Genomic DNA, 25660 nt, shown 5'->3' with positions numbered 1-25660 from the left:
GCATTCTGAAATAGTAAGAGTCCCTAATCACTTCAGAGATGTTCCTGAGGCTGCATCTGTAGACACGGAGTTGAACAAGCAAGAGTGTTGGGTTATGGATTCACTCTTAGGACTGTCTTCAAAAGGAAAAGAAGAAACATTAAAGCAAATGTTAGGCTAAAAGTACATCTTCACCTATACAGATATTTTAATAAATATTTTAATAAATTTAATAAAGCTAGCCACCTTTTAGGTGAAGTTTTCAGCCTGAACTGGTTTGATACTTCGTCCATACAAAGCACAGTTGCAGCTTGGCTCCAGAGCCCATACTTCAACAATGCAACACAATGCTTCAGGCATTATTAAAAAGTTAAATGAAGAAAGCTGAACAAGATGAGGTGAACAGATGAATTCACATTAAAAATTTCTACCCAGAAAACAAAATTTGAGATAATTTGAGTGTCTACTGAATAATCTGCTGCTAATTATTTTTTTCGAACAGAAGCATACTGGTGATGACTGTCATGTTTGAAAATATGTATAAAATGTTTTAATTTTTTTTCAAATTTTTTTCTGTTAAAATTCACTTTAAACAAGACAGTGAAAAATAATGTCACTTGCAGAGGAGTTTAAAGATGCTCTGTTGTTTTAACCAGCACCTTTTTGAATTTTTAACAATCCATTTGTCATATAGCATGAAATTTGTATCTCCAGTGACTGAGAAACAAGACCTCTGATGAATGACATTATTAGGAGAGAGACTTCACAGCAGGATCTGCTGAATTTTCTTTCATTTCTTTTGTGAGATTACAGACTGACAGAGGAATAGGCCTTGAATCCGGTTGAAATGTTTGGGCTTATGTTCTTGTTACATTACATTCTTAGATAAACCTGGATATTGTACAACACTGAGAAATTTTTCAAATGCAATTTTTCTACTTTGGTGTGCTTCTGAAATAAGTTTTTAAAACATTACTAGACACTTGAGAAAGGGACATTTTGTTCTTTGTTTTTGTCTGGCACTTTTTTTCTGAAGTGACTTAGGAGAGAACAGAATAAATCCTGCATCTTGGAGCACTGGCTTTGTCATTTCTTGAAACATATTAAACTTCTTTTGTGTAGCAAATAATTCTGTGGTGTTTGATCTCTACAATATATCTGCAATAAGCTATGAAAAATACATAAGAGTCTGTTTTTGAGAGATCAGAATGTAACAGTTTACACATACTGTAGTGAAATGATGGAAAAGCAAATCTGTGTCTCTCCTGTCCTTTCTCTTTCTTGTCCCTTTTTCTGCCTATGTGATCTGGTAGGAACAATCGAACTAACCTTGAATACCCTGCTAATGCAGCACAGTGGGAAGTGATTGGGTTCAAGATCTTGTGGAAGATTAGAAAGCAGCTACATTTCTCCAGGACTAAAGTAATATTGTTCACAGAACGATAGATTCATAGAATCGCAAGGTTGGAAAGGACCTACAAGATCATCTAGTCCAACCGTCCTCCCACCAACATTACTACCATAAGCTACTAAACAGTATCTCATAGCTCTTCACCCAGACACCTCTTGAACACTGCCAGGGATAGCAACTCCACCATCTCCCTGAGCAGGCTGTTCCAATGCCTGACCACTCTCTGAAAGAAAAAGTTCTTCCTTGTGTCTAATCTAAATCTCCCCTGGCTCAACTTGCAGCTATTTCCTTGGGTCCTGTTTGTTGCCTTGCAGAAGAGGCCAAACCCTTCCTCACCACAACCTCCCTTAAGGAAGTTATAGAGTGCAATGGGGTCTCCCTTGAGCCTCCTCTTCTCTAGGCTCAACAATCCCAGCTCCCTCAGCCACTCTTCATAAGACTTGTGCTCCAGACCCCTCACCAGTTTCGTTGCCCTTCTCTGGACAAGTTCCAGGGCCTCAATGTCTTTCTAGTAGTGAGGGACCCATAACTGAACACAGTACTCAAGGTGCGGCCTCACCAGTGCTGAGTACAGGGAATTGATCTCCTCCCTGCTTCTGCACACCATTTCTAATGCAGACCAGGATGGCACTGCCATTCATGTTCAGCCAAGCATCAACCAGTGATTTATGTTCCTTTCCTCTTCACAGTCATCCAGCCACTCAGCCCCAAGCCAATAGTGTTGCATAGGGTTATTATAGCCAAAGTGCAGGACCTAATTCTTGGCCTTGTTGAACCTCATCCTATTGACCTCAGTTCAGTGATCCACTTTATCTAGATCCCTCTGCAGGGCCTCCCTGCCCTCAGGGAGATCAACACTACCTCCCAGCTTGGTGTCATCTGCAAACTTACTGAGGGTACGCTTAATCCCCTCATCTAGATCATCAATAAAGATGTTACACAAGATAGGCCCAGTACTGACCCCTGGTGGACACCACTTGTAGCGGATCGCCAGCTGGATTTAACTCAATTAACTGCTACCTGTTGGGCACGGCCTTCTAGTCAGTTTCTTACGCAAAGAAGGGTATACCTGTCCAGGCCATGGGTAGCTGATTTCCCCAGCAAAATAATGTGAGAAACCATGTCTAAGACTTTGCTGAGTCTAGGTACACTACATCAACAGCCTTTCCCTCGTCTACCAGTCTGGTCACACAGTCATAGAAGGAGGTTGGTCAAGCATAGGATGAGGTTGGTCAAGCACAACCTGCTTTTCATGAACCCATGCTGGCTGGGCCTGATCCCCTGGAAACCACGCACGTGCTTTGTGATCTCACCCAAGATGATTTGCTCCGTAACTTTCCCTGGTACCGAGGTCAGGTTGACAGGCATATCATTCCCCAGATCCTCCTTACAGCCCTTTTTGTAGATAGGAGTCACATCGGCAATCCTTTGCGTCCTCTCCAGACAACCAGGAGCGCTGGTAGATGGCGGAGAGCAGCTCAGCAATCCCACTCCCCCCAGCTCCTTCATCACCCTAGGGTGGAGCTCGTCCATTCCCATGGACTTGTGACAGTCCAGATGGAGGAAGAGCTCTCTGTCTCCACCTGAATGATCAGGGGTGTATTCTGCATAGCATCCCGAGCTTCCAAATCAGGGCGTAAAGTGCCCTGAGAATAACTGATCTGGCTATTAAAGGCAGATGTAAAGAAGGTGTTGAGGACCTCAGCCTTCTCCTTATCCTCAGTGGTCACATTCCCCACTGCATCAAGTAAAGGATGGAACTTCTCCTTGGTTCTCTTCTTACTGTTGATATATTTATAAAAGGATTTCTTATTCTCTTTTACTGCAGTGGGCAGTCTGAGTTCAGGTTGGACTTTTGCCTTTCTAACTTCCTCCCTGCATATCTTAACAACTTCCTTGCAATCTTCTCAAGTAGCCCATCTCTTTTTCCAGAGGACATAGACTCTCTTTTTCTTTCAGAGTTTCAACAGTAACTCCCAGTTCATCCACACCAGTCTTCTTCCCCTATGGCTCACCTTACAGCATTCAGGAACAGTATGTTCTTGTGCCTCTAAAGATTTCCATCTTGAGGAGCATCCAGGCTTCCTGGACCACTTTACCCTTAGGGAGCAACTCCCAGGGTACCCCTGCAACAAGCATCCTGAACAGTCAAAGTCCGCCCTCTTGAAGTTCAAGGTAGTAGTTTTGAAAGTCACCCTTCTGACACCTCCAAGAATAGAGAATTCTACAATTTCATGGTCGCTCTGCCCAAGACAGTCCCCAGCCTTCACATCTCCCACCAGTCTTTCTCTGTTAGTGATGAGCAGGTCTAGCTGGGCACCACCCCTTGCAGGCTCTCATATTAGCTGTGTAAGGAAGCTATCTTCCACACACTCTAGAAATCTCTTGGACTGCTTCCTCTGCGCTGCATTATATTTCCAACATATATCAGGGAAGTTGAAGTCTCCCACAAGAACAAGTGCTGGCGATTGTGCAACTTCCACAAGCTGCTCATAAACTGCTACATCTTTCTCTACATCCTGATTAGGCAGTCACCCACCAAGATATCATACCTATAGGCCTTCCATCTGATCCTTATCCATAGACATTCAATTTTGTCATTCCCAGTCCCAAGCTCTTCAACCACACCACCACCCTTCCTTCCTCGTCTATCCCTTCTGAAGAGCTTGTAGCCATCCATCACAGCACTCCAGTCATGGGAGTGGTCCCATCATGTTTCGGTAATAGCAACTATGTCATAGCTAACCTGTTGCAAAATCACTTCCAGCTCCTTCTCCTTGTTGCCTATGCTGTGTGCATTAGTGTAGATGCACTTCAGCTGAGTCATTGGTCTCACTCCCAGCTCAAGCGTTTTTCCCCTACCCTCATCTCTGGTGAGCCCTGTTTTGTCCCTTTCCCCATCATAGCTAGTTTAAAGTTCTTTCAATCAGCCCTGCTATCTCCTGTGCTAGGATTCGTTTCCCTCTTTGAGATAGGTGGGTTCCATGCACTGATAACAAGCCAGGGGCTGAGTAAACTGCCCCATGATCAAAGAACCCAAAGTTTCTGCCTCGACACTAGCTTCTGAGCCAATTATTCATTACTTGTGCTTTCCAAGCCTGCCCCATGTCCTTCACTACACCTAAAGGTATAGAACAAAAGATCACTTGTGCTCCTGTACCTTGAACTAAATGCCCTAAACCCCTGAAATCTCTTTTCATATTTTGTAGGCTTCTCTGAACAATTTCATCACTGCCCACCTGAAGTATGAGTAATGGAAAGATATACCCCCAAAAGAATTATCAAATACCCCCAAAAGAATTATTTCAAAATCAGTGAAATCCTAAGTGGATGCCTAACTTGTTAATGTAGTGCTTGTGCAATCTCATGTGTTCAGGTAGTGCTCCAGCATGTGCATCACCACAGTGACACATGTGGGTAAGATTGAATAGACTTCTGATCCTTGCGCATTATGTCTTCAGAAATGTTCTAAAATACCCACAATTTAATGAAGTTTCATGTTTGCTAAAGCAAAACAATTTTTACTCTTTGGCTCTGGGCCAACCATATGCTGACAGTTTTAATTCAGGGCTGAATTCTTTATAGAAGTTAGAAATATTTTAATTAAACTACTATTCTTATTTTAAAAGTGAGACAAATAGGGAATTTGTGCCTCTCATGAAATCAATAGGTTTCTACTTGGAGAAGAGAGGGACATCATACAGCTAGTTGTGACTGATAATTAGCAACAACCACATTAAAAATGCGTTATCTGTCTTCTTCATCTTATAAAGGAAGCAGTGTATGGAGAGTAATAAAATGAAAAATCTGCCAGCTTTCCAAGAGAGAAAACAAATTCTTTCCCTGTTCTGATGCTTGAGAGCCCCTAAATGGCAGGAAATAATATAGCATCAATGCTAAAAAGCAATTCAGGTAGTTTTCTTAAATATTATCAGTAGATGTTGAAATTAACTGAATTGTTGTCACTAACTTGCTCAGTTTATTCAACGTCCTTTTCAAGTAAATCTTCCCAGTTTCCATGGAGAGGATTCATCCTCTAATCCAGCTACAAAGACACAATTAATTCCTATGACAAGGGCATGAGAGAACTTGTACCAGAGCCTTCCCTACAGCAGTCCCTGGGGCTCCAGCACACCATCAGAGGATTAGGAGTTTTTAAATTCTGCAAGGGGAAGGCTGCATCATACTCCTCTATAGCTTGTGCATTAGGCAGTGGGACTTGCAAGGTGACAGATCTATTCCAGCCTTATCAATGCTATTGTTTATGCATCTCTAGTGACAATATTTCTCCCTAATCATACCACTGTTATCTGGAGACAAAACAGTGGCAGAGGAGGAGGAGACATTCTGTAGGATTTTCTTTCTGAAAACACAACAAATGGAGCCTCTAATATCAGCTGATGTAGAGAACGAGTAATGTTACTAGACAGTAGAGAACAATATTTGATCATTCTGACTGCTTCACTATGCAACTGGGATTTAGAGAGCATGGTGATTAATAGTTAGGCACAATTAAAAAAAAATAATAATCTTTTAGAAATTAACTAAATACATTTATCTTCTCAGTCTGTCTCTTCTGTTATGGGCACCAGATGTCGAAGCACTGCTGTGATGTATGAAGAGGAAATAATGACTCTAATAAGAAAGTATTTTTAGGTGATATTTAAAATAAAGTGTAGTACTAATTGAATGCATATTCATTATACTTATTGGGGCTGCTAAACATGAGCTATCTGGAATTTAGCATCTATAGCCCAAACATTCCAGTTCGCATCTCTATATTCACTGTTATTTTTAGGTCCCAAACTAAAAGTATTCTCACATATTAAAGTTTATTTGTTTTCTGAAACAGTTTCAAATACAGGTAAATATCCAGGTGTAAATTCAGATGCCTGCATGAGGAAACTAACTGTTAAAAAATAGAAGAAAGATCTAGTTCTCCCATCCTTCTGCATCTACATTTGATGCATACTCTCTTTCTAGTATCTGCAGATTTTTCCAATTAAGGAATATAATATCTGGAATTAAATTGATACAGTAGATGGATGGAAGATCTAAACAAGAAAACACGTAATTCACAGGCCTTCTCATTTTCTCATGGCTATTTTTAGAAAGGCACTGACTTCACTGGAAAAGTAAATGCAGTTTTCTTTGTTGTTGGGTAATTCATCAAGTATTCTAGACTATTTGGTGAAAGAAAACTGTCAAGAGTTTTGACTGTATTGAACTAACTGATAATATTCCACATGATTAATTTCATTGAAATAGTACTACTAAGCTCTAAAGATTTCTTTGTGTTATTCAATTAAAGTATATGACCTACTTTGCTATCAGCCATTATACTAAGATTTTAAGATTTCTTTGTCTCAATTTCATCTTGTGCAAAGAAATTTTGTTGCACAGTCAGAATTTAGGTCATGTGCCTGCCATTCAAATCAGTGACTAGAATTATCTGAATGTATTCAATCTGAAGGAAAAAAAAAAATAAATAAAAGAGATTGTAGATCATAAAAAAATATGAGGTTTCAATAATCAGAAGTTGAGAGAAAGGCTTTTCTCATTCTATAAGTATTGAACTATACATTTATATGACAATTAATGTTGTCGGCTCTGACAGTATGTTCTGATCATAAGCTTCAGTTGTTTTGAATCTTTCAGTTGTTTTGAAAGATGTATCTTGTTCATTTTTCTGATATTTTAATTTCCTCCACTGTTTTAATTAAATTCACCACTGCCTTTGATATGAATATTTATCTATGTACATCATTCATATCAAGAACAAAATCATAGAATCATAGAATGGTTTGGGTTGAAACAGACTTTTAAGATCATCTATTTATTTCCAACCTCTCTATTATAGGCAGAGACACCTCTCAGTAGAGCAGGTTGCTCAAAGCCCCATCCAATCTGGCCTTGAATGCTTCCAGGGAGGAGGCATGGGGGGCAAATACAACGAACTTTCTTGAACAAGAATTAAAATATGATCAAGTACCTCTCTGAAGCCAATCGATTTCACTCAGACTATCCTCTGTATTTAATAACCCATTTAACCAAGTTCCAGTAGTAGGAGCAATTTTAACACATTAGTAGACTGAATGCAATTTACACACCTTTCAGTTTACACACCTTTTTCTCTCTCTTTTCTATATTTGTCTTTTTCCATTTTATATATATATATATATGCATATTTGTTTTCATCTCTTAAACCTGCTTTAAAACATCATTGCTTTGCATCTGGTAAACTGCATATTCTTGCCCTTTCTAGAGTTCTGCAAGCTCTGACATTCTAGATCAATCCCAAGTATTGTTTATGCTATTTTCAGTGCAGTCATCATGGCCTTGGTAAATACAAATAACTCTCGACAGAGAACAAAGTTAAAATAATATATTTTCTGATGCATATCCATGTTGCTCAGTCCTATAAAGTCTTTGAGTTTTGTGTAGTTAGTATGCTCAAAAGACAGAAATAAAGATCTAGAATTCTGTCCTGGCCTCTTTACCTCAGCAGAAACAAACTCAAATTTCCTTTAGGGAAAATAATGATCTCAAGTCTTTTCATCCTCTCAAAGATGAGAGAGGAAATAAGACAGGATTCAAATGTGGACTTAAGCACATGCTAGAGTGACAATTTCAGCGTATATAATCTGATGCTGTATCCAGTTATTTGGTATCAACTCAGTAAGTACTTTCAGAATTAAAAATTAGCAAAACATTCTCTTCCTTCACAAAACTTAAGACAGAAAAGCTGACAGAGGTAATCATAAATACACATTGTTTCTAATTTTCTTTCATAAATCTTATCATCTTTTTAGATAATTACAGAGTTTATAAAATAATTTTAAAAAGGATGTACATGAGTTTTGCTCACATTCAGCTCAATTCAGAATTTTATAAAACTTGCAAAGAAAACAGTTACATTAGTTTTATTCATTCATGTACTTATGCATTTTTTATTTAAAAGATTTTTCTTATTCTACATCTCCTTTACTGGAGCATAGTAAAACATTTTCCTGTGTTTATGTACTTGAAGGTGTGGCTATGTCAACTAAGGCTTTGAAAAACTTCCCAAAGGAAGTGGAGTTATGAGAGAGTACAAAGATTTTTTGTAGCATTATGCATAAGTAGATCCGAAAAATATTTTCTGATATTAAGGATGAAAACACACCCTAAATAAACATTTCCTTGTACTATGTGATATTATATTAACATAAAATCTTCCATTTTATCTTTTAAAATCTTCTGGTAAACAACAGGTAGCTACTGTAGTAGACAGGGAATAAAGAGGTTGTTGGCTTGATTTGCAGTTGTTGAAATGTAGACACTATGAAGTCTCTATAATGATATTCCTTAACAGTTTCACTAAAATTCTCAAAAACGTAAATATTCACTTACCTGTCCTGCTTTTGCGTTTTCGCAGACAAATGTTTCATAGTATTTGGCAAATTCTGGTGCGTGATCGTTTATGTCTAAAATCCGGATGAAGACAGGTATCTGGCTACTTTGTTTAGGATTATCTGAAACAAGAGCATGATTACAATGTACTATGTACAATGCGAAGTTTTGCACAGCACACAATTTGTGAAAAGACCTCTTTTGTTTTTTTTTTCCTCCAATAGACACTGGAAATATTAATCTTCATAACATGAAAACAATTATCCTCAACTTTCTACTCTTGTATTTTGCATAGGATTAAAAGCCCTAGCAATATTTGAAATCTTTTTCTTCTATTGTGCTACTTGAATTTTGAAATTATACAAATGAAGTCTGCTTAAAAGATTTGCATAATTGGCCACTGAGTTGTTACTGACATTTGACTTGTATTCCATACATTGGTGAAGTAAATGATTCATTTTAAGGGCTGTTTCCTGATGCAGAGCTGTCAAGAATAATTTAGAGTCAACTAAAGAAAGAGAAAAAAAGTGTTGTCCCTTCTAAAACAGTAAAACCACAAAGTGGATCTGTGCAGATATTAAAAGCAGTTAGTATTGGCAAGCTTGACATCTGGCATCAGGCTATAGTCGGAGATGACTCACACACTACATTTACTGAAAATGGAGGCAATATTTGACCTTACAGTGAAGGAGTGTTGTGTGAGGAAAAGGTAACAGTCTTTCTAAAAATTAGAAAATTTCCTTCTGATGCCTGTTATCGGTTGGCTGAGATACATTTCTTCTACAGTAAATGATTTGCAGGGAATTCTCAGGAAACCAGTTTTGTTCAGAATTCCAAATTATCTTTCCACAAATGGGCAAAGATAATCCTTAAGTAGATACATAAGCACATATAAAGATACTCTGTGTATTGACAATATTTGAGGAAGGGCAGGCCTACATCATAAATACTGTAGTATTTCAGTCTTTCTCAGATCCAATGTGCTTCTTAGGCAAATCACTCCAACTTACTGATTTCAGTTGCTATGACAGTGATGTTGTGCCAGGGAGTTTCTTCCCGGTCAAGTGGCTTTGAGATGAATAAGGATCCATTTCCTGAATAGATGTTGAAAATTCTATCCAGGTCAGTGTGTCGATCCACAGTATATCTGTTAAGATATATTACAACTGAGCTTCATTGTTTCTTGACACAGTCTTCAGATTAGTTTACAGCCACCTATAAACATTTTGTGAGTTTCACTGTCGTTAACTGAGAATGTTTTCTAAACAGGTAGTCCTAAGTTTTTCTGTAACTGCCACAGGAATGCAGTGTGTTACAAATACAGAGAAAAGTCTTTTTTAAGACTGAGTGGAATGAAGGGCAAATTAATTATGTGTACTGTTTACTGTTTATTAGATTGTTATTCAAAATTATGTTTGAATTTGCAAAGTGAATGATGAAGTAAAACTGAATGTTCTTAGATAATATTTTGGCAGTGTAATTCTTGGAGAATTCAGCCATCAAAGGACATACATTTCAGGTGTAGTTGTCACTTTATAACTGCTTGCAATCACAAGTTCCCATAGATGTTTATCTGTTGAATGTTTTTCAGTGGCTCCTATGAGCTTAATTACATAAGTGCGCCACTGTGCTACTCCATCCTCATCATGCTTTGCGTGAGATGTAACCAATATTTAAAGCATTTAACAACGTGTAATGACTTACTTTATTGTATTTTTTGTTATATCTGGATCTCGGGCTACAACCTGCCCAATAATGCTTCCTTCCTTGGCATCTTCATCTACTTCTATTAAATATGAGGATCTGCTGAACACTGGAGGTTCGTCTATGTCTTCTACAGAAATTTTGACCAGAGCTGTGTCTTTAAATGGCCCCAGCTGAAGAAAACGAGGATCCAGATGAGTGTTCGTTGCTTCCACTCTTAAGGTGTATAATATCTTCTTTTCAAAATCCAGCTGCTAGGGAGCAAATAATATTAAGAAAATTGCATCATTTTATAAGAAATGTGAGTCAGCTTTACAATGATGAATTAAATATTTAAGCATTTTTCAGAGAAAAAAGTCTCAAATTTGTAATGATCTTGGGGAAGATGGCATTTTCTAAGTATAAGAAAAAATGAGAATTATATAGGGAAGCAAGACAACTATGATCTCTTTGCCTACTACTTGTTCAGATTCATAGAAGCCCTGGATGATTTATCTATATAAAAATAGAAAGAAACAGGCAAGATGTACTCCCTCCACAAGTAGGAAGTGCAAATGTCCTTATTTTCCTTATGGAACAAAAACACTTATGCCAGCTCTTTAAGTCACTCTGCCCTATTTCCACTCTCCTGTCTGCTCCCATATTATCACCTAGTCTTGTTTATTCTGCATCAGTAGCAATCGTGATACAACTTATTCCTACACTCCATATTCCACAGTGAAAAGAAAAAATGCAAGATCTGATTTCCTGCCTATGTGTATATTTGTATATATACATATATATACATAGATATGTGCATGCATGTGCACACAGAAATGAACACATATATACAGTTTCCATATATTTGTATTACGTATATATACAACAATTTACTGTTACTGATCATTTAAGAACTGAACTAAAAAGAGTGTTCATACTTCAACAGTCTGAACCATAAAAAGCACCAAACCAATCTGTCAGAGATGGCATTTTGAGATAAATTCCTATCAATCCCTTTGCTCTTAAGACCTCAATTGACATAATATCGAAGAACTTAAGTTTTACCGAGGCTGAACTTAAACCGAAACAGATTTAAGGTTCTGAGTGTACTGGATTTTCAAAGAGTTTACAGAGTAACAGGCTGTAAATGTAAGATCATCAAACAGGAGGTGAGCCTCCAACCTTTGTGAGTACTACTGCACCATTCAGCTGACAAACCCCACTGCAAACTGAACCCCTCCAGGTTCACAGAGCCCTAATTTGAAAGTACTGTGTGAGATTACATATATTGAGCAGACAGCTGCCACTGAAATATTGCTTTATGTGAAGTGACATGCCAGTAAATTTCCCTCGAGACTTGAAAATAACAGATATCTGCTGAAGAAAGAGAAGAACAAAACTAATAGAAGAACTCCTTGGCAGCTTTGACCCCTTGTGAGATCTACCCTCCCTTACCCTGGAAAAATAACCATAACACCTGGAGAGCTAAGTACATATAAAAGAGAAGGAGAAAAAATAAACCTTTTTGACAGTTATAATCCCTTCCTGTGTATCCTTGTCAGTGATGATATCAAACACATCTGATCCATCCCCATTGGAGATACTATACTCAATCTCTGCATTTTCACCCAGATCAGGGTCATTGGCTTTAATCCTGCCAAGAGGAGTCCCAGGTGGTGCAGATTCAGGAGAGCTGAACTGGTAGGTGCCTGGAAGAGCAAAATCAAGCTTTTTATTTTAAGAAACTTTGTTCTTCTGAATAATAAACACCTTCAATTTCACCTCGATTTTTTAAAATTACACAAAGAAAAATGCCATTAGTCATTACACTAAACTTTTACTTATACAAAACAGGGCTTGGAGTTGATTGACAAACTGTCACAAAAATTTCAAATGATTCTTCAAAGCCATTTAGTACAGTGTTTTTAATGTTTTTAATACTGGAACAGAGAAGCTCAATAATATGGCAGTGATTCTAATACTGATTCATTAACTACTCTTCTTCCTCAGTTCTCCAGACATGTTGCCAGATATATTTGTAAGTAGCAGATTTTGTTTTGCTTCCTCAAGACAGAAGAGCAGTAGCCAAGCAGGAGACTAAGATAGAATAGGCTATACTTTTCCTCTTTTGATATTTGGAAATTTATATCCATTTCAGATGTTCTATCTAAAACAATTCATTTATCCATTATTGATAATACATAATAAAGAGTCACAGTAAAGAGAATTTGGGTACATGTTCATGTTAATTGCTATAGTTAATTAAAATGCACATACTTTTAGATTTTCTTTAATTTACTCAGCACATACATATTGTGCTCCTTCAGTGATTGGTGTTATTTAATGTTTTTATAATCAGGTTTTGCTAGAAAAAATTCTGATTACACAGACAGAAATATTTCATCTAATACACAGATGAAATGTGAATCTATATGTATTTTCTGACAACATTCACCATAAAAATCTTAATATTAAGACATGCTATAGCATAAAAAGTATTAATCAGATGGTTTTCTTGACCAGTAAGAACTAAACAACGAAGATTCTTCATCATTAGCAAGACATTTCTAAATCAATATTTTCTGTCATTTGCTAGAGAATATTTGACATATATACATATATATGTATACAGAGCATATTCCATGCAAATTTCCAGAATTTGAGGTTTTTTGAACTATTTTCTGATGTAAATAAACATGAAATCACTATGCAAAATAATAATACTGGAAAAAATAGCTTAAAATTCTTGATCTGACTAATTAACACTGGGCAAAATGCAAAAATATTTTTTGAAGGATCTAAAAATTGTATTAACCTGAAGTACAGTACTAACAAGTATATTTCTTTTAAGTAGCCTATTGGCTGTTTCCTGTATTTACACATACTCTGCTTTCATTTAAGACCCGTGCAGAGTCCTAAAGGTTTATTTTATGCAAAAAGGGCTATAGTAGACATCTGAGTGCTGAGAGAGTCTGTACCTCAAAATGTACGGAGTACAAAACATTGTCTCTGGAAATACCCTGTAATTATATAGATGTGTAACAACATGGAAGCTAATGCTTGATGCTAAATTTTATTTATTGTTACAAAATTGCTCAGCAATAGACTCTTTGACTGCAATCCACACAGACTAGAATAAGCGTTATTCCCTTAAAGCTGAAAATTTGAAGAAAGTTAGGACTCTTGGCAGCTAAATATAAGTTTGAAGGCTTACTCAAATTCAAAGGATTGTCAGAGGTGCTGAGAATACTGTAAGAATAGATTTAATAATTCCACTTATGGCTTCTTCCATATATATATAAGTAATATAAATAAACAACTCCCTTAATTGTTTTTGCATCTGAAAACACTCCTTATTTTTGTTGTTCAGCCTGAGAGCTATGTAATTTTGGGATGTGAGATGGCTAGTTTGATTTAGAGTACAATTGAAATTCAGTTTTGAATTTTCATTAGTGTGCCATATAAATTCATCATTTAAATTTGCCTATGTTTTTCAAGTGTGAAGGACATTGAACATTTCAGGAAATAGAACAAAACATAAAATGTTTCTTCTTATTGCAATCCAAATATCCAGTACTTCACGGTGCTCTCCACCAATTTCATTCTTTTATCTACTTTAATAAATCGGTTTTCAGTTCTTCAGCAACATCACATTAACTCCTGTTGTGTCCACTTGCTATTGACCCTCTGCATTGGGTCACATTTGTACTTATTCTTGCCTCACATAAAAGAAAATGGAAAATAATTGCCTTTGGAAGGAGAAAACCTCCAAAATCATGTATTAATTTGAAGGGATGTTCTTATTTATCTTAGAATAAATTAAAATTTTTGGATGTGTCTATATACTTGGTTTCCCTAGAAATTTTGAAAATCACCCTGTTAAGGAGAAAGAAAATAGAAAGGGAGGGTCATCAAGAAAATGAAAGTTACTCCCCTGAAGACATCCCATAGCAATTAATGTATGGCCAATCTATGTTCTTTAGTGATATTCTATGTAGAAAGCTACATGGCATATTTTATGAAGCATCAAATTGTGTGAATTTCTTTACAGTTATGTACCAGAACCAAAACTAATCATAATTATCAGAACTTCTATAGACTTCAGGCTTCAGCTAATCTTTCAAGATCATCATTAAGGAATGAAGGCTAAGGAGACTGAGTGAGAAACTAACATCATTTTGTAGTTCTGTGTATCCTTCATTTTATTGTTTTATATAATTTTGTTTTGTTTAATTTTATTTAATTTTATTCAGCAACAAAGCTTGGAATGGGCTACACCACACTCTAATTTAGGTTCGGGAATTCCTGTTTGCCAAAGTACTGTAGGCTGTATTATGCTATAAAAGAGTATCCTCTCCTAAAATCAAGCAGAAAAATTGGTTGAAAACTGTACTGATTATGATTCAAATTATCTTTCTTTATAAGACCCACTGTACTTTCTCTCCCCTCTCTTTTTAGAACACAACCAAGTAGGAAGAATGAAAGCAAGCTTCAAAAATCCTCTCTCCCACTTTGAGTTTTCTAACATTTTAAAGAATCTGTTCTAGGCTGACGTGCTTATACTGCTTTGAGTGTACTTATCTCCATGGCGCTGAAGTACTTTTCAAGTTTCTTTAAGTGTGGGAGAGAGTTCAGCCTTGTTTGTTCATTCTTTGGTGAATTTGTAAAGAGAGATGGTCAGGTCTCTTATCAGTGCTAACAAGCAATTCAAATTTTACAATATGGACATTCTTCCAGCAGACACTGAACTGAGGCTGTAAATTTATTATATCTGTAGCCTGTCAAGCAGTTAGTAGACACTGATTGTAACAACAAGGAACTGGATTTAAACAAGTAGCCTAGGATGAAAGGATCTGTAGTATTTCATGAAGCTTACTATATTGTGCAATTTTTCTATTGTTTTAATTTTAATTTTTAATTTAATTTTATAAATTTTGTCACATTTATTAAACAGACATTTTTGAAAACCTCAGTTGTGCATCAGATACAGGCTAGATTATACAAAGCAGACTTCATCAGAAATTAAGTACAGGTTACAAGTACCTGAAGCAAATACTTAGAGTTCCAGCAAAGCATATCTCCTGATCAACTCTGCCTGTGCAAGGTGGTACATAAGAAAATTTGGTGAACTACTTGGCTAAATGTTAGGGGCATATAAACTCAATCCTAGATTTTGTTATTAAATTTCAGTAAAGGTTCTGAAAACCCTACAGTTACCCAAGTCTGCTGTTACAGTTAACATTCCTATGAGCAGAGTAAGAAGGGAAGTAAGCTTATAGTTGCAGAAAATATTTTGACATTTAAAAAAGAAGATTCACTTTGCCTTTATGTCACTGCAACAACAACAACAACAACAACAACAACAACAACAAAAAAAAAAAAAAAAAAAAAAAAGCCAGACACAGCAGTGGGCTGGTATTTATAGTAAAACAATAAATAAATAAATAATAAAAGGGGAGAGAAAAAAAGATCGCAGAAGGTGACAGTGAAGCAACAGATTTAGAGAAATTCATTGGAAAGCAACAGAACTCTTAGTGTTCCATACTCTGAGGAAATCGAGGTGGATTGTCATTGACATCAGTCAGTGTGATGTTAACCGTGGTGGTCCCTGATAGTCCTCCCATCTGTCCTCCCATGTCTTTGGCCTGGATGACCACTTGATACTCTTCCCTGTTTTCTCTGCTCATGTCCGGTAGAGCAGTTTTGATTATGCCTTAGAGAAAAGAGAAAAAAAGAGACACAGAGTAGAAGGCACACTTTAACCTCCGATTTTTCAAATATATAGAAATAAAAGAAATATATTATTCATTGTTTCTAATATTCTAAATTAGTATTTCGTTCAGTGGCAAAATTATGTCTGTTGAACTAATAAACTTGTTTTCAACTGCCATCCACAGCTATTATTTTAATGCAATACGAAATTTGCATCCCTGTAGAGGGCTTGATATTATGGCCTAATGATGAACTCTGTCATGTCCTGGTTTCATTATTTCAAACTTTAATAGATCCATAGATTTTAAAGACCAGTGAGGGCAATGGTAGTCAACCAGGACTATAGCTAATGAAGAATTGGAAAAGACTATAAAGCTAATGCTGGAAAACATTTTTACATAGCACACAAAAAACTCAGGTGATAAAATAAAAATAAAAATCTCCTACCCTGAAGAAAGGTCAAATAAATCTTCTTGAGATCCAGAACACAAACAGTCTTTCCATTATGCATATTTTAGAATAGAAGCAGAGTTGCTGGGTGGCGTTTTCTGTTGTTGCTGTTGTTTTTTGGTTTTTTGTTTTGTTTCGTTTTTATTTAAAATATAGTGGTTCTGCAGGACTGAAGTGATGATTACTTTCTCTGTTGAAGTGGAAGAATTTAAATACAGTTTCTTTTTTTCCCTTGGGGCATTCAAATGCCTTCCTTTTCTTTTTCAGAGGAAGGTACTCATTACCATTACGTGTATTTTTTGTTTGTTTGTTTGTTTCTTAAATCTACAGAGTTCCCCCTCCCAAAAAGATAGTGAAACAAGACAAAAAAACAAAAGCCAAAATTCTCTAGTATAGTTATGGCATTTATATCCAATTCAGAGTTACTGGGTTCTACCTACCATAACTCAGCATGTTAACGAGTGTAACATTAAAAAGAAAAATGGATAAACATAAAGGTAATCCCAAAATCAAAGATGAGCTCTCAGATATTCCCCAAACTGTCTACCTTCTTCAACACCTGCTAGCCTTGGTTAATGAACTATCATTGTCCTTTTCCCTTGCTTCTGTATGGTAAAGTTAAGAACAGGTGGAGAAAAAGAAACAAACTTCATTCCACATTATTCTCTCTTATTATCCTATATATAATGGCTATAATGGCCTTGCTGAATTGCAAAAAGTAATTGTTTCAAAAGTAAATTAGCCATAATCTGAGCATGCCCGTTAGACTAGGAACTTCATGGACTCTGGAAAAAATTTCACTTAAATTTTGGATACTTATACCAGAATGAATTTGATGATACGCAGAAACATGGTAGTGCAATGCATGAAAAGTTTTATATGTGTTGATATGTGTTTCTTTTTGATTTCAGTAGCTTTTTTTTGTTGATTTGATGTTTTATGGGGCCACAATTTTGTGGCCCATGGTAAAAGTACAGGAAAAATGTATGCCTTTGAAACCCAGTACTGTATTAGTATTCTTCTTGAAATTAAAGAAAATAAAAATAAAAATAGAAAAATTTAAAAAATTAAAGTCTGTTCTTTGTTGATAACCAGAGAACCAAAGTTATTAACCGAAGTTATTAACCAAAGTTCATATGAGTCTTTCTTCCTTTGCTTGACCATTTCTTATATAACAGTGAAAAGGATTTCTCCTTATGCTTTAAGGCCCTAAGTAATGTACTAATGGTTCTTATTTCAATTCTGCTAGAGTCAGAGTATAGCTTCAAAAAACTTTTTGACATAAAAATTGTAATTTAACAAGAATCTGTCACAAACTTTTACGGATAGTTTATTTACCTCTGGAGATACTTTTTTATCTCCTGGTCTGAAATTTTCCATGTGTGCATATGCATATTTATATCTACAAATACACATATTTATATATATGCATACATTTAGAGATGAAACAGATAAAATCCCAGAAACTGGTGTAAAACAAACTTTTAAAACATGAATCTTTGAGCCCCTTCCAATAATCTACACTCTAAACGACTGACCTTAGAGTTAACAATTGTCTTCCATAAACCGTATTGACATCAAACAATGAAATTATTCTTCCAAACCAATTTTATTTTAACAGAAAAGTTATACTTTCATGGATTACAACTTCCATTTGTAAAAAGATTATCTGCTTTATGTCAAGTTATATCACACAATATTCAAATAAAAGTGAAAAATATCTTCATCCCTGTATCTACTCTCTGTCATTTCAAAAACCAGAACCTTGTGAGTTGCTAACCTGTTTCTGGATCCACTGAGAAATATGGCTGTCCCTGAAGAATACTGTACACCACTTTGGCACTATTTCCGTAGTTGGCATCATCAGCATCTGTGGCTGTCACTTGAATAACAGATGTACCTAAATGGGCACCAAACAAGGAATTAAAGAATTCTAAGAAGGCATGTATTTCTTAGAAATCATATGTAGTATTTTCAGAACTGGATTCAGTAAAAAGTCAACATCTGATAGATAAATCCAGTATTATCATCCTCAGGCAAAAAGTAAAATAAGTCATATCTTCCCTATGACTAAAACTAAAATCAGTATCACTTAAACTCCATGACTGGAGGTTGGTGGCTCTGCATGTGGCAGTGGGGTTGGAGATTCATGATCCTTGAGGTCCTTTTCAATCCTGTCCATTCTGTGATTCTGTGATTCTGTGATTCAGATAAGCATTAGAAAATTACAGGGAATGGCACATCCTTTGAAAAACAGTAAAGTACTAATTTTTTTCTTGAAATTAAATAGTTTTTAAGGTGGCCTTTTGGTGTAACATGGCCTTAGTAGAGACTGTACACTTAAAAACTAGGAATCTACTATGTGAAAAATACTATTATGACTTTCAAGTTCGGCTTAAATAATACATTAACTTGATTTTCTGTTTAGAAGACAACCTCAAAATATCTGGTCAAACCTAAAAAAAATTCTGTCTCAATCTAATTCTTAAAATTACTTTTTAAAAATTAGTTACATTTTGCAAAATCATATGATGCACTTTTTTCATCCTTATTAAAATTATCCAACTATCTGGCAAATAATTTCTGTTAAACCATAACTACAATTTTTTAAATAAATATTTATTTTGAATAAAACCTTTTTCCTGAGGTCCTCTGATCACAATGAGAGAATAGGTTATATGAGATTAAAAAAAAAAATTTAAAAAAAAAAAAACAAAAAACTGAGACAATTCACTGTGTGTAATTCATGGTTTAGAAGCAAATGAAAGCTTTTATAAAGCCCTATACAACCCTATACAATAACTGTTAAAATATAATATTTTTAGAATATTACATACATACATATATAAATCTTCTCAAGCTTTTATTTCTAAGCAATTTTCAAGATATCAGTATGCATTTTGCTAACCTAATCTAGAGCTGACGAAATTCTGCACATATGGAGGCAGTCTAACAACTGAAACTGTAAAGATCTTTAGCTTCTTATCAAAGGCTGATGACTGACTGAGAAGAAGCTCTTTACTGTGCTTCTGGATAAGTATTGTCGGTATATCTCACTTTTCTTATTTTAAAAAAATAAAGGTCAAGTGAGTTCAGTCCACTTAAATGAAATCACTTCCTATCCTCTTTTTTTTTAATTTACTCTTAGACACTTTAGATTGGAGTTCATTCCAATAACTTGTGGTCAGGTAGCCTTCCTGAACTGTAAAATTGGTGTTCGGCTATAAAAGATGTTCAGTCATGTGAGATGTTGAAGTGCATGATTTCTACTTTGGCCATACCATACATATGAGGGACTAGGGTACGCAGAAACATGGGAGCATGTTGAGTCCTGTTATATGTATCTCTTTCCTCATAGTACATAACAAGAGTTTGCACATAATTTTACCTACATAAGAGTAACTGTCCTTTCTATTTCAGGTTATCAAAATACAACAGTTAGTTATATTAGTTATTACTATTATATAGTTATTACTATTATTAGGTAGTTATAACAGAATAACTAGAGGAGAGGAATACTTCTTTCCCTGCAACGTAGAATCAGTAGAATGAGGGTTGAAAAAAGGCTTTGTCACAATGCATCAAACACTAAAGAAGCTTTTTGCAGTTAGCAATCTAGATTATTTTTGGCTAGTTATACAGAGGTTGCCTGCGTGCCAAGGCGAACTATGAAAATAATCCTGAAACAGTGAATGTTTAGGGACAATTTTATCACTAATAGTGTTCAGCTGAACTGTTTATCTGGGTGTAAAATAAAAAGTATTCTTTGCAAAATTCCATAAGATCCATCTGCTTTAAAAAAAAAAAAAACAGCAATAGATAAATTAAAGCTCATGCCTATTCCCAGCCTTGGGACTGAGACAGAGTATGGTCATAAAAATTGAATGGACATTAACTTTTTTTCCCCTGCTTTCTTGTTCATCTGAAAAAAAAGAAAAAAGAAATAGAATACTGAAGACTGTTACAAGGATAATATTTTCTTTCAACAAAGGCATTCCACTGCTTTAGTCAGTTTTGTGGAAATTTCTGTCTTTCTCTCAGTGGACTGTACATTTTTGTTTGTTGAGTCTCAAATGCCATGTAGGAAGGCTGCTGAGGAGAATACAAAAGCTATAACCCTATAGAAAATATAGAGGTCACTACCAAACAAATCAAGCATATCTGATGTAGATATCATTAAGTTTACAAAATATTTATGTTTTCTTTCATTTATTTGAATTCATGGAGTGACTAAACAATAGTGTTAAAACACCTACACCTTGCCAGTATGCTAACAGTGCCACTAAGGGACATGAATAACAGAAACATGTCCTCAGAAAATTTAGTATCAGCAAGCAGTTTGTTTTCTTCTCTACCAACACAATGCTGTGTTAGAAAAGAGAATATTCATGAACTGTAGGCAGTGCTTGCATAGCTATTTTTCTGAGGAGGAAATTTCTCTCAGTTTCTATGTTTAGAAATCCAAACAGAAAAGGAATATACTGAAGTAACTCAAAGCTATCAACAAATAAATTGGCAAAGTTGTAAAAATGGTTTGGATGTTTTTTTGACCTAAATCAGTTATGACCTTTACTCACCCTCACCCAAATGATAAATGTGGATTTTCATTTTTTTTTTAAATGTCCAGATTAATTAACAAGAAGTCTTTTTCCTCACTGTTATATTAGGCTATACTAGGCTGCTATACTAGACATTTTTTGATATGCTTCCGCAGCTGCCAGCTTGAACACAGTGAGGAAGAAACAGAACAGAGAATGAAGGAATTAAATTAATCCTGGAGGGTAGGGAGTATTTTAGCTTTTGGCTTTGTTTCTCATCGTTCTACATCTTTTTAATTAGCAATAAATTAAATTACCCTTTCCTAAGGGCCTTTTGTTGTCTGTGATGGCAATTGGTGATTATTTTAACAAACAGTATTTTCCATTTTTCTTTTTTCTGTACCCTGTTGAGGAGTAGTGAGTAGTGAGTTGAGAGAGTAGTTGGGCTGGTGTCCAGAAGCTATCCAAGGTGAAACCCACCACACAGCAAAGATACTGGACAAAATGTGCAAATTGCTTCAATAGTCATCTAAGAAATAATAACAAATGTTCATGTGTGTTCTTATATCTGAGTGCATGCAAGAATGTGGAGTCCAAAAAAGAAATTTGAATTAGAGAGAGCATCACTCCATATCTAGGACAGTGCCTGAACAGAGTTCCACGGATGGCCAAAACTCATGAAGAATGAGATATAACTTTGAAAAAGCTGTTGAAATGAGAATGCTTTTCTGAATTATCCTTAATGTGTTTGGGGTCTATGTAGTCTTAGGTCCTCGAAAGATTTCCTGTTAAAGAAGGTCTCATAACATGACACCAGAATGTTTTACATGGTGTGTGTGCACATCCCACAGAGGACTGCTGTAGTCCAAGAGGTCTTCTTTGAATGAGATAGGTATAACTTTATTTTTATGTAAAATATTACTCTCCAATATGCCCTTGTTCCTTCTTGGCTCAGCTGATATGAATTAAAACAGCTTCTGACAATCAGAAGGATGTATCTGTGTCTATTTGAAAATGTTAATTAGTTGATAACTTGTGACCTTCATTTTGGACAAAGCAAATGAGCACATTATATTCTTAACACAGTGCATTTCAAGACTCCTCTATCAAAGCAGAATCCAAGTGACATACAGGGGTTTAAATATTATTCAGAACGAGGAAATCTTCTTTCCAATAGGGATTCTGTAGCTTCAGTGTGCATTTTCAATTTGATTCTTTGATTCTTTAATTCTTGACTTTTTTGATAGAAATATGATTTCAGATCTATTCCAACTTTTGATTACAAGGAAAAAAATAGTGTTTGGTTTAGACTTTGATCTTCCAATATAAAGACTGCAAGAAGTCATTTCATATGAAAAAACCTGAAAATGCTGAAAAAGAATATTTTTACATTATCAGATGGTTCTGATTTTTACACATAAGTTTTCTTTTCTTTTCTTTTCTTTTCTTTTCTTTTCTTTTCTTTTCTTTTCTTTTCTTTTCTTTTCTTTTCTTTTCTTTTCTTTTCTTTTCCTTTCTTTTCCTTTCTTTTCTTTTCTTTTCTTTTCTTTTCTTTTCTTTTCTTTTCTTTTCTTTTCTTTTCTTTTCTTTTCTTTTCTTTTCTTTTCCTTTCTTTTCCTTTCTTTTCCTTTCTTTTCTTTTCTTTTCTTTTCTTTTCTTTTCTTTTCTTTTCTTTTCTTTTCTTTTCTTTTCTTTTCTTTTCTTTTCTTTTCTTTTCTTTTCTTTTCTTTTCTTTTCTTTTCTTTTCTTTTCTTTTCTTTTCTTTTCTTTTTTCCGTAGCTATGTTCAAAAGAAAGCTCCACTCAAAGCAGAAAGACTGTTTCATTTTCAGAAATAGAAGGCCAGCTGGAGTAAGTGGAGAGGAAGGAAAGACTTTGTTTCTCTAAAGGAGAAGTTCTTGTGCACGCTTCCTGTTTTCAAGTACAATGACAGACTGCTCTTCATCAAGTTTATTCATGGAGATAAGATTTTAGAGGAGGAGGAGAACTGTCACAAGCTGAAAAGATTTGGGAAAGGCCTAGAAAATCTCTGCAGTCAAAAGTAAGAATTTTGTTTCATTAAAATCCTATAGAAGATTAGTGGATAGATAGCTTGCTCAGACAGCATGAATCCAGGTATGTTTTCATCTGGACATGCAATAGAAATGCCACTACCGTAAGACATGAGTAAAATTTTTATTTTAAGTGAGCTACAGAAATACTAAAGTATAGTAAACAACTTTCAGTTTTGAGAGCAGGTTATTCTATTTGAATAGATAGAATCTCTGTGTAAGCAATATACTGGAAAAAATTATGAACTACAGGCAGCCATAAAGCAATGTCTAGGACTTAAAAAAATAAGGATCCACAGAATTTATCACCAAGATCTCATTAGATTATCAGTTGGAGTGGATCACATTCCTTTAGGGATAAACACAGCTGAGACCTAACCTTCATGTTTGGTTGGAAGGCGAATACTACCTAGAAAGCTGAAAGAACATGGAATTGCAAGTGAACTTTGCTCTTTACTACATGACCCCAGTTTAGGAGAGATTCTGCTAGACTGCTTTTTCTTTGATACAGAAAGGGCAAAAAGGGTAGAAGCATGAAAGATTTGTTAAAGCAAGAGGAACGAAAGAGTATAAGCAGAAAAAGAGCGTCAACAGGAAAAAAATATAAAAGATCCGAAGTTAGAAGAGTAATAAATGGGCATAACTGAGAAAAACAAACAAAAGTAACTAGAAGAAATAAGGAAACTGTGAAACTGTACCCAAAGGAACAACAGCAACAATAACATTACATGGAAAATTAAGAAAGAATTTAAAATGTGGTTCAGTAATACATGATGAGCTAAAATATGTATTAAAAGCAAGGCAATAAAAACAGTAACAGCAAACACACACAAAGAAGATGCAGACTTCTTTTTCCCAACAACAGACTTGAGGTGACATTTCATTACACTGAATATATGCTGTCCCATATTATCATGTAAATAATCTCACATAATGATTGATCCAGAAGTCAGCTGATGTGCTAACTCCAGTAGATGGGTACTCTACCTTTGATTTCACAGTCTACTGATCTTCCATGGACACAGTAATATGTGCTAGAGTCATTGAAAGTAATTTCTGAGAGATGCAGGAAAACCAAGCTATGATAAGAAGAATAGCTTCCTTTCTCAGAATTATTTTCCTTTCGCTCTCCTTCCAGACCAGTAAGACAAATGGGCCTTACTACTCATTTCCAAAATATGAGATACTATTCTTAGACTCTTGAAACAATCCCTTGTATTATATAAACATAAGAGGGATATTGTCATCATTTCTTGTTTTGATGCTTTGGGATTTTGTTCTGTGCTCCCTTTTCTACAATAAAATCTATTTACATTTTACAGTGCATTATCAGGTCTTGCATTAAAGTACGTGCTAAAGATTGTTTGACTGCACAGAAAGATGCAATGTTGCTAAACTACTCTGTCTAACCTTTAGAAATGCTGTGTGGGCTACAAGCTTTTGACAGTGAATACAAAACATATACCATTGCAAAATAATGTCTGAAATTGAGCAGGAAAGAATGGGAAAGCTGAGCAAAGCCTCTAGCCCTTGCCCTCCTGCTGTTCAATCTCTTGATATAGTAACTTTAGTTTTTCTTTGCTAGTAATTGTGACTGCAAAGTGCATCAGATGCTCTGCATGAGAATTTGAAAACTTTTATGGACAAAATAAGAAGTGGAAAATAGTAAAAAGAATGAGAAATAGTTTGAAGTATTGGTGAGTGAACAAGACTGCATGTTTACCCTTTGAGGAATTTATTCTTTTTTTCCTCTCACCATGAAGAAAATCATTTCTGAAACAATATTGATGTCATCAAATGACAGTAATGAGTAGTTAGACTCTTTCAAGTGTTAATGTTGATTTCCTCTTACACTGCATTTCCTAAAATAATGAGATAAAGTGATCTGTCACCCATAATTAATGAACTGCTTCTTAGAATTCTTTTACATTTGTTAGATATGCTTTATGCACTTACAATGAATTAGCAGACATTCAGGCAGAGCAAGTATCTTCAGTCCAACAAATGAAAACAAAAAAAAACTCACACACACAAAAACAAACAAACAAACAAACAAAAACCAATAAGGAAATAAATAAATAAACCCACAAATTCAATATTATCATTAAAATTTCTAATCAAAATGAAGATGAAACTCACCAGCTGTGTTTTTCTGGGCTTGGCGATGCTATGTATATTTCAAGTTTTCCAGTTATAATTAATTTCTAATTAAACTAATATGTGCAACAGGTAATACCATAATATGCCAAATAATTACCTCAATTATTTATGTTTGTCTGGAATGCCTTTACAGAGTGTGCGAAAACACACCAGGTTTACCAACTAACAAGTGCCATTCATGGCAAGTCAAACAGCTATTCCATCACTTAAAAATTCCTTAAAGTCCTGTTTTTTTAAAAAGGTTAGAGTTGTGAATCTTGCCCATTTTGCCTCACCTTAGTTCCT

The 25660-nt window shown here is 35.3% G+C and overlaps 1 protein-coding gene across 3 annotated transcripts in view; it reads right to left on the bottom strand.

Annotated features, from left to right (window-relative positions):
* Positions 1-25660, bottom strand: part of CDH9 (cadherin 9) — a 92005-nt gene that overhangs the window by 8155 nt on the left and 58190 nt on the right. For 2 of the 3 annotated variants that reach the window (XM_052703703.1, XM_052703705.1), the window contains 6 exons: positions 18408-18527; positions 16011-16178; positions 11987-12174; positions 10487-10740; positions 9793-9929; positions 8783-8904 (listed from right to left, as the gene is read on the bottom strand). In XM_052703703.1, the coding sequence (XP_052559663.1) occupies positions 8783-8904; positions 9793-9929; positions 10487-10740; positions 11987-12174; positions 16011-16178; positions 18408-18527 (989 nt within the window). The remainder of the gene's footprint in view (positions 1-8782; positions 8905-9792; positions 9930-10486; positions 10741-11986; positions 12175-16010; positions 16179-18407; positions 18528-25660) is intronic. The other variant, XM_052703704.1, reaches the window with a different exon arrangement.

This window comes from Tympanuchus pallidicinctus, unplaced genomic scaffold (genome assembly GCF_026119805.1).
Source record: "Tympanuchus pallidicinctus isolate F22 unplaced genomic scaffold, pur_lepc_1.0 scaffold5, whole genome shotgun sequence".
NCBI lineage: Eukaryota > Metazoa > Chordata > Aves > Galliformes > Phasianidae > Tympanuchus > Tympanuchus pallidicinctus.
The sequence above is the reverse complement of the archived record's forward strand: the minus strand, read 5'-3'. Positions and strand labels throughout refer to the sequence as shown.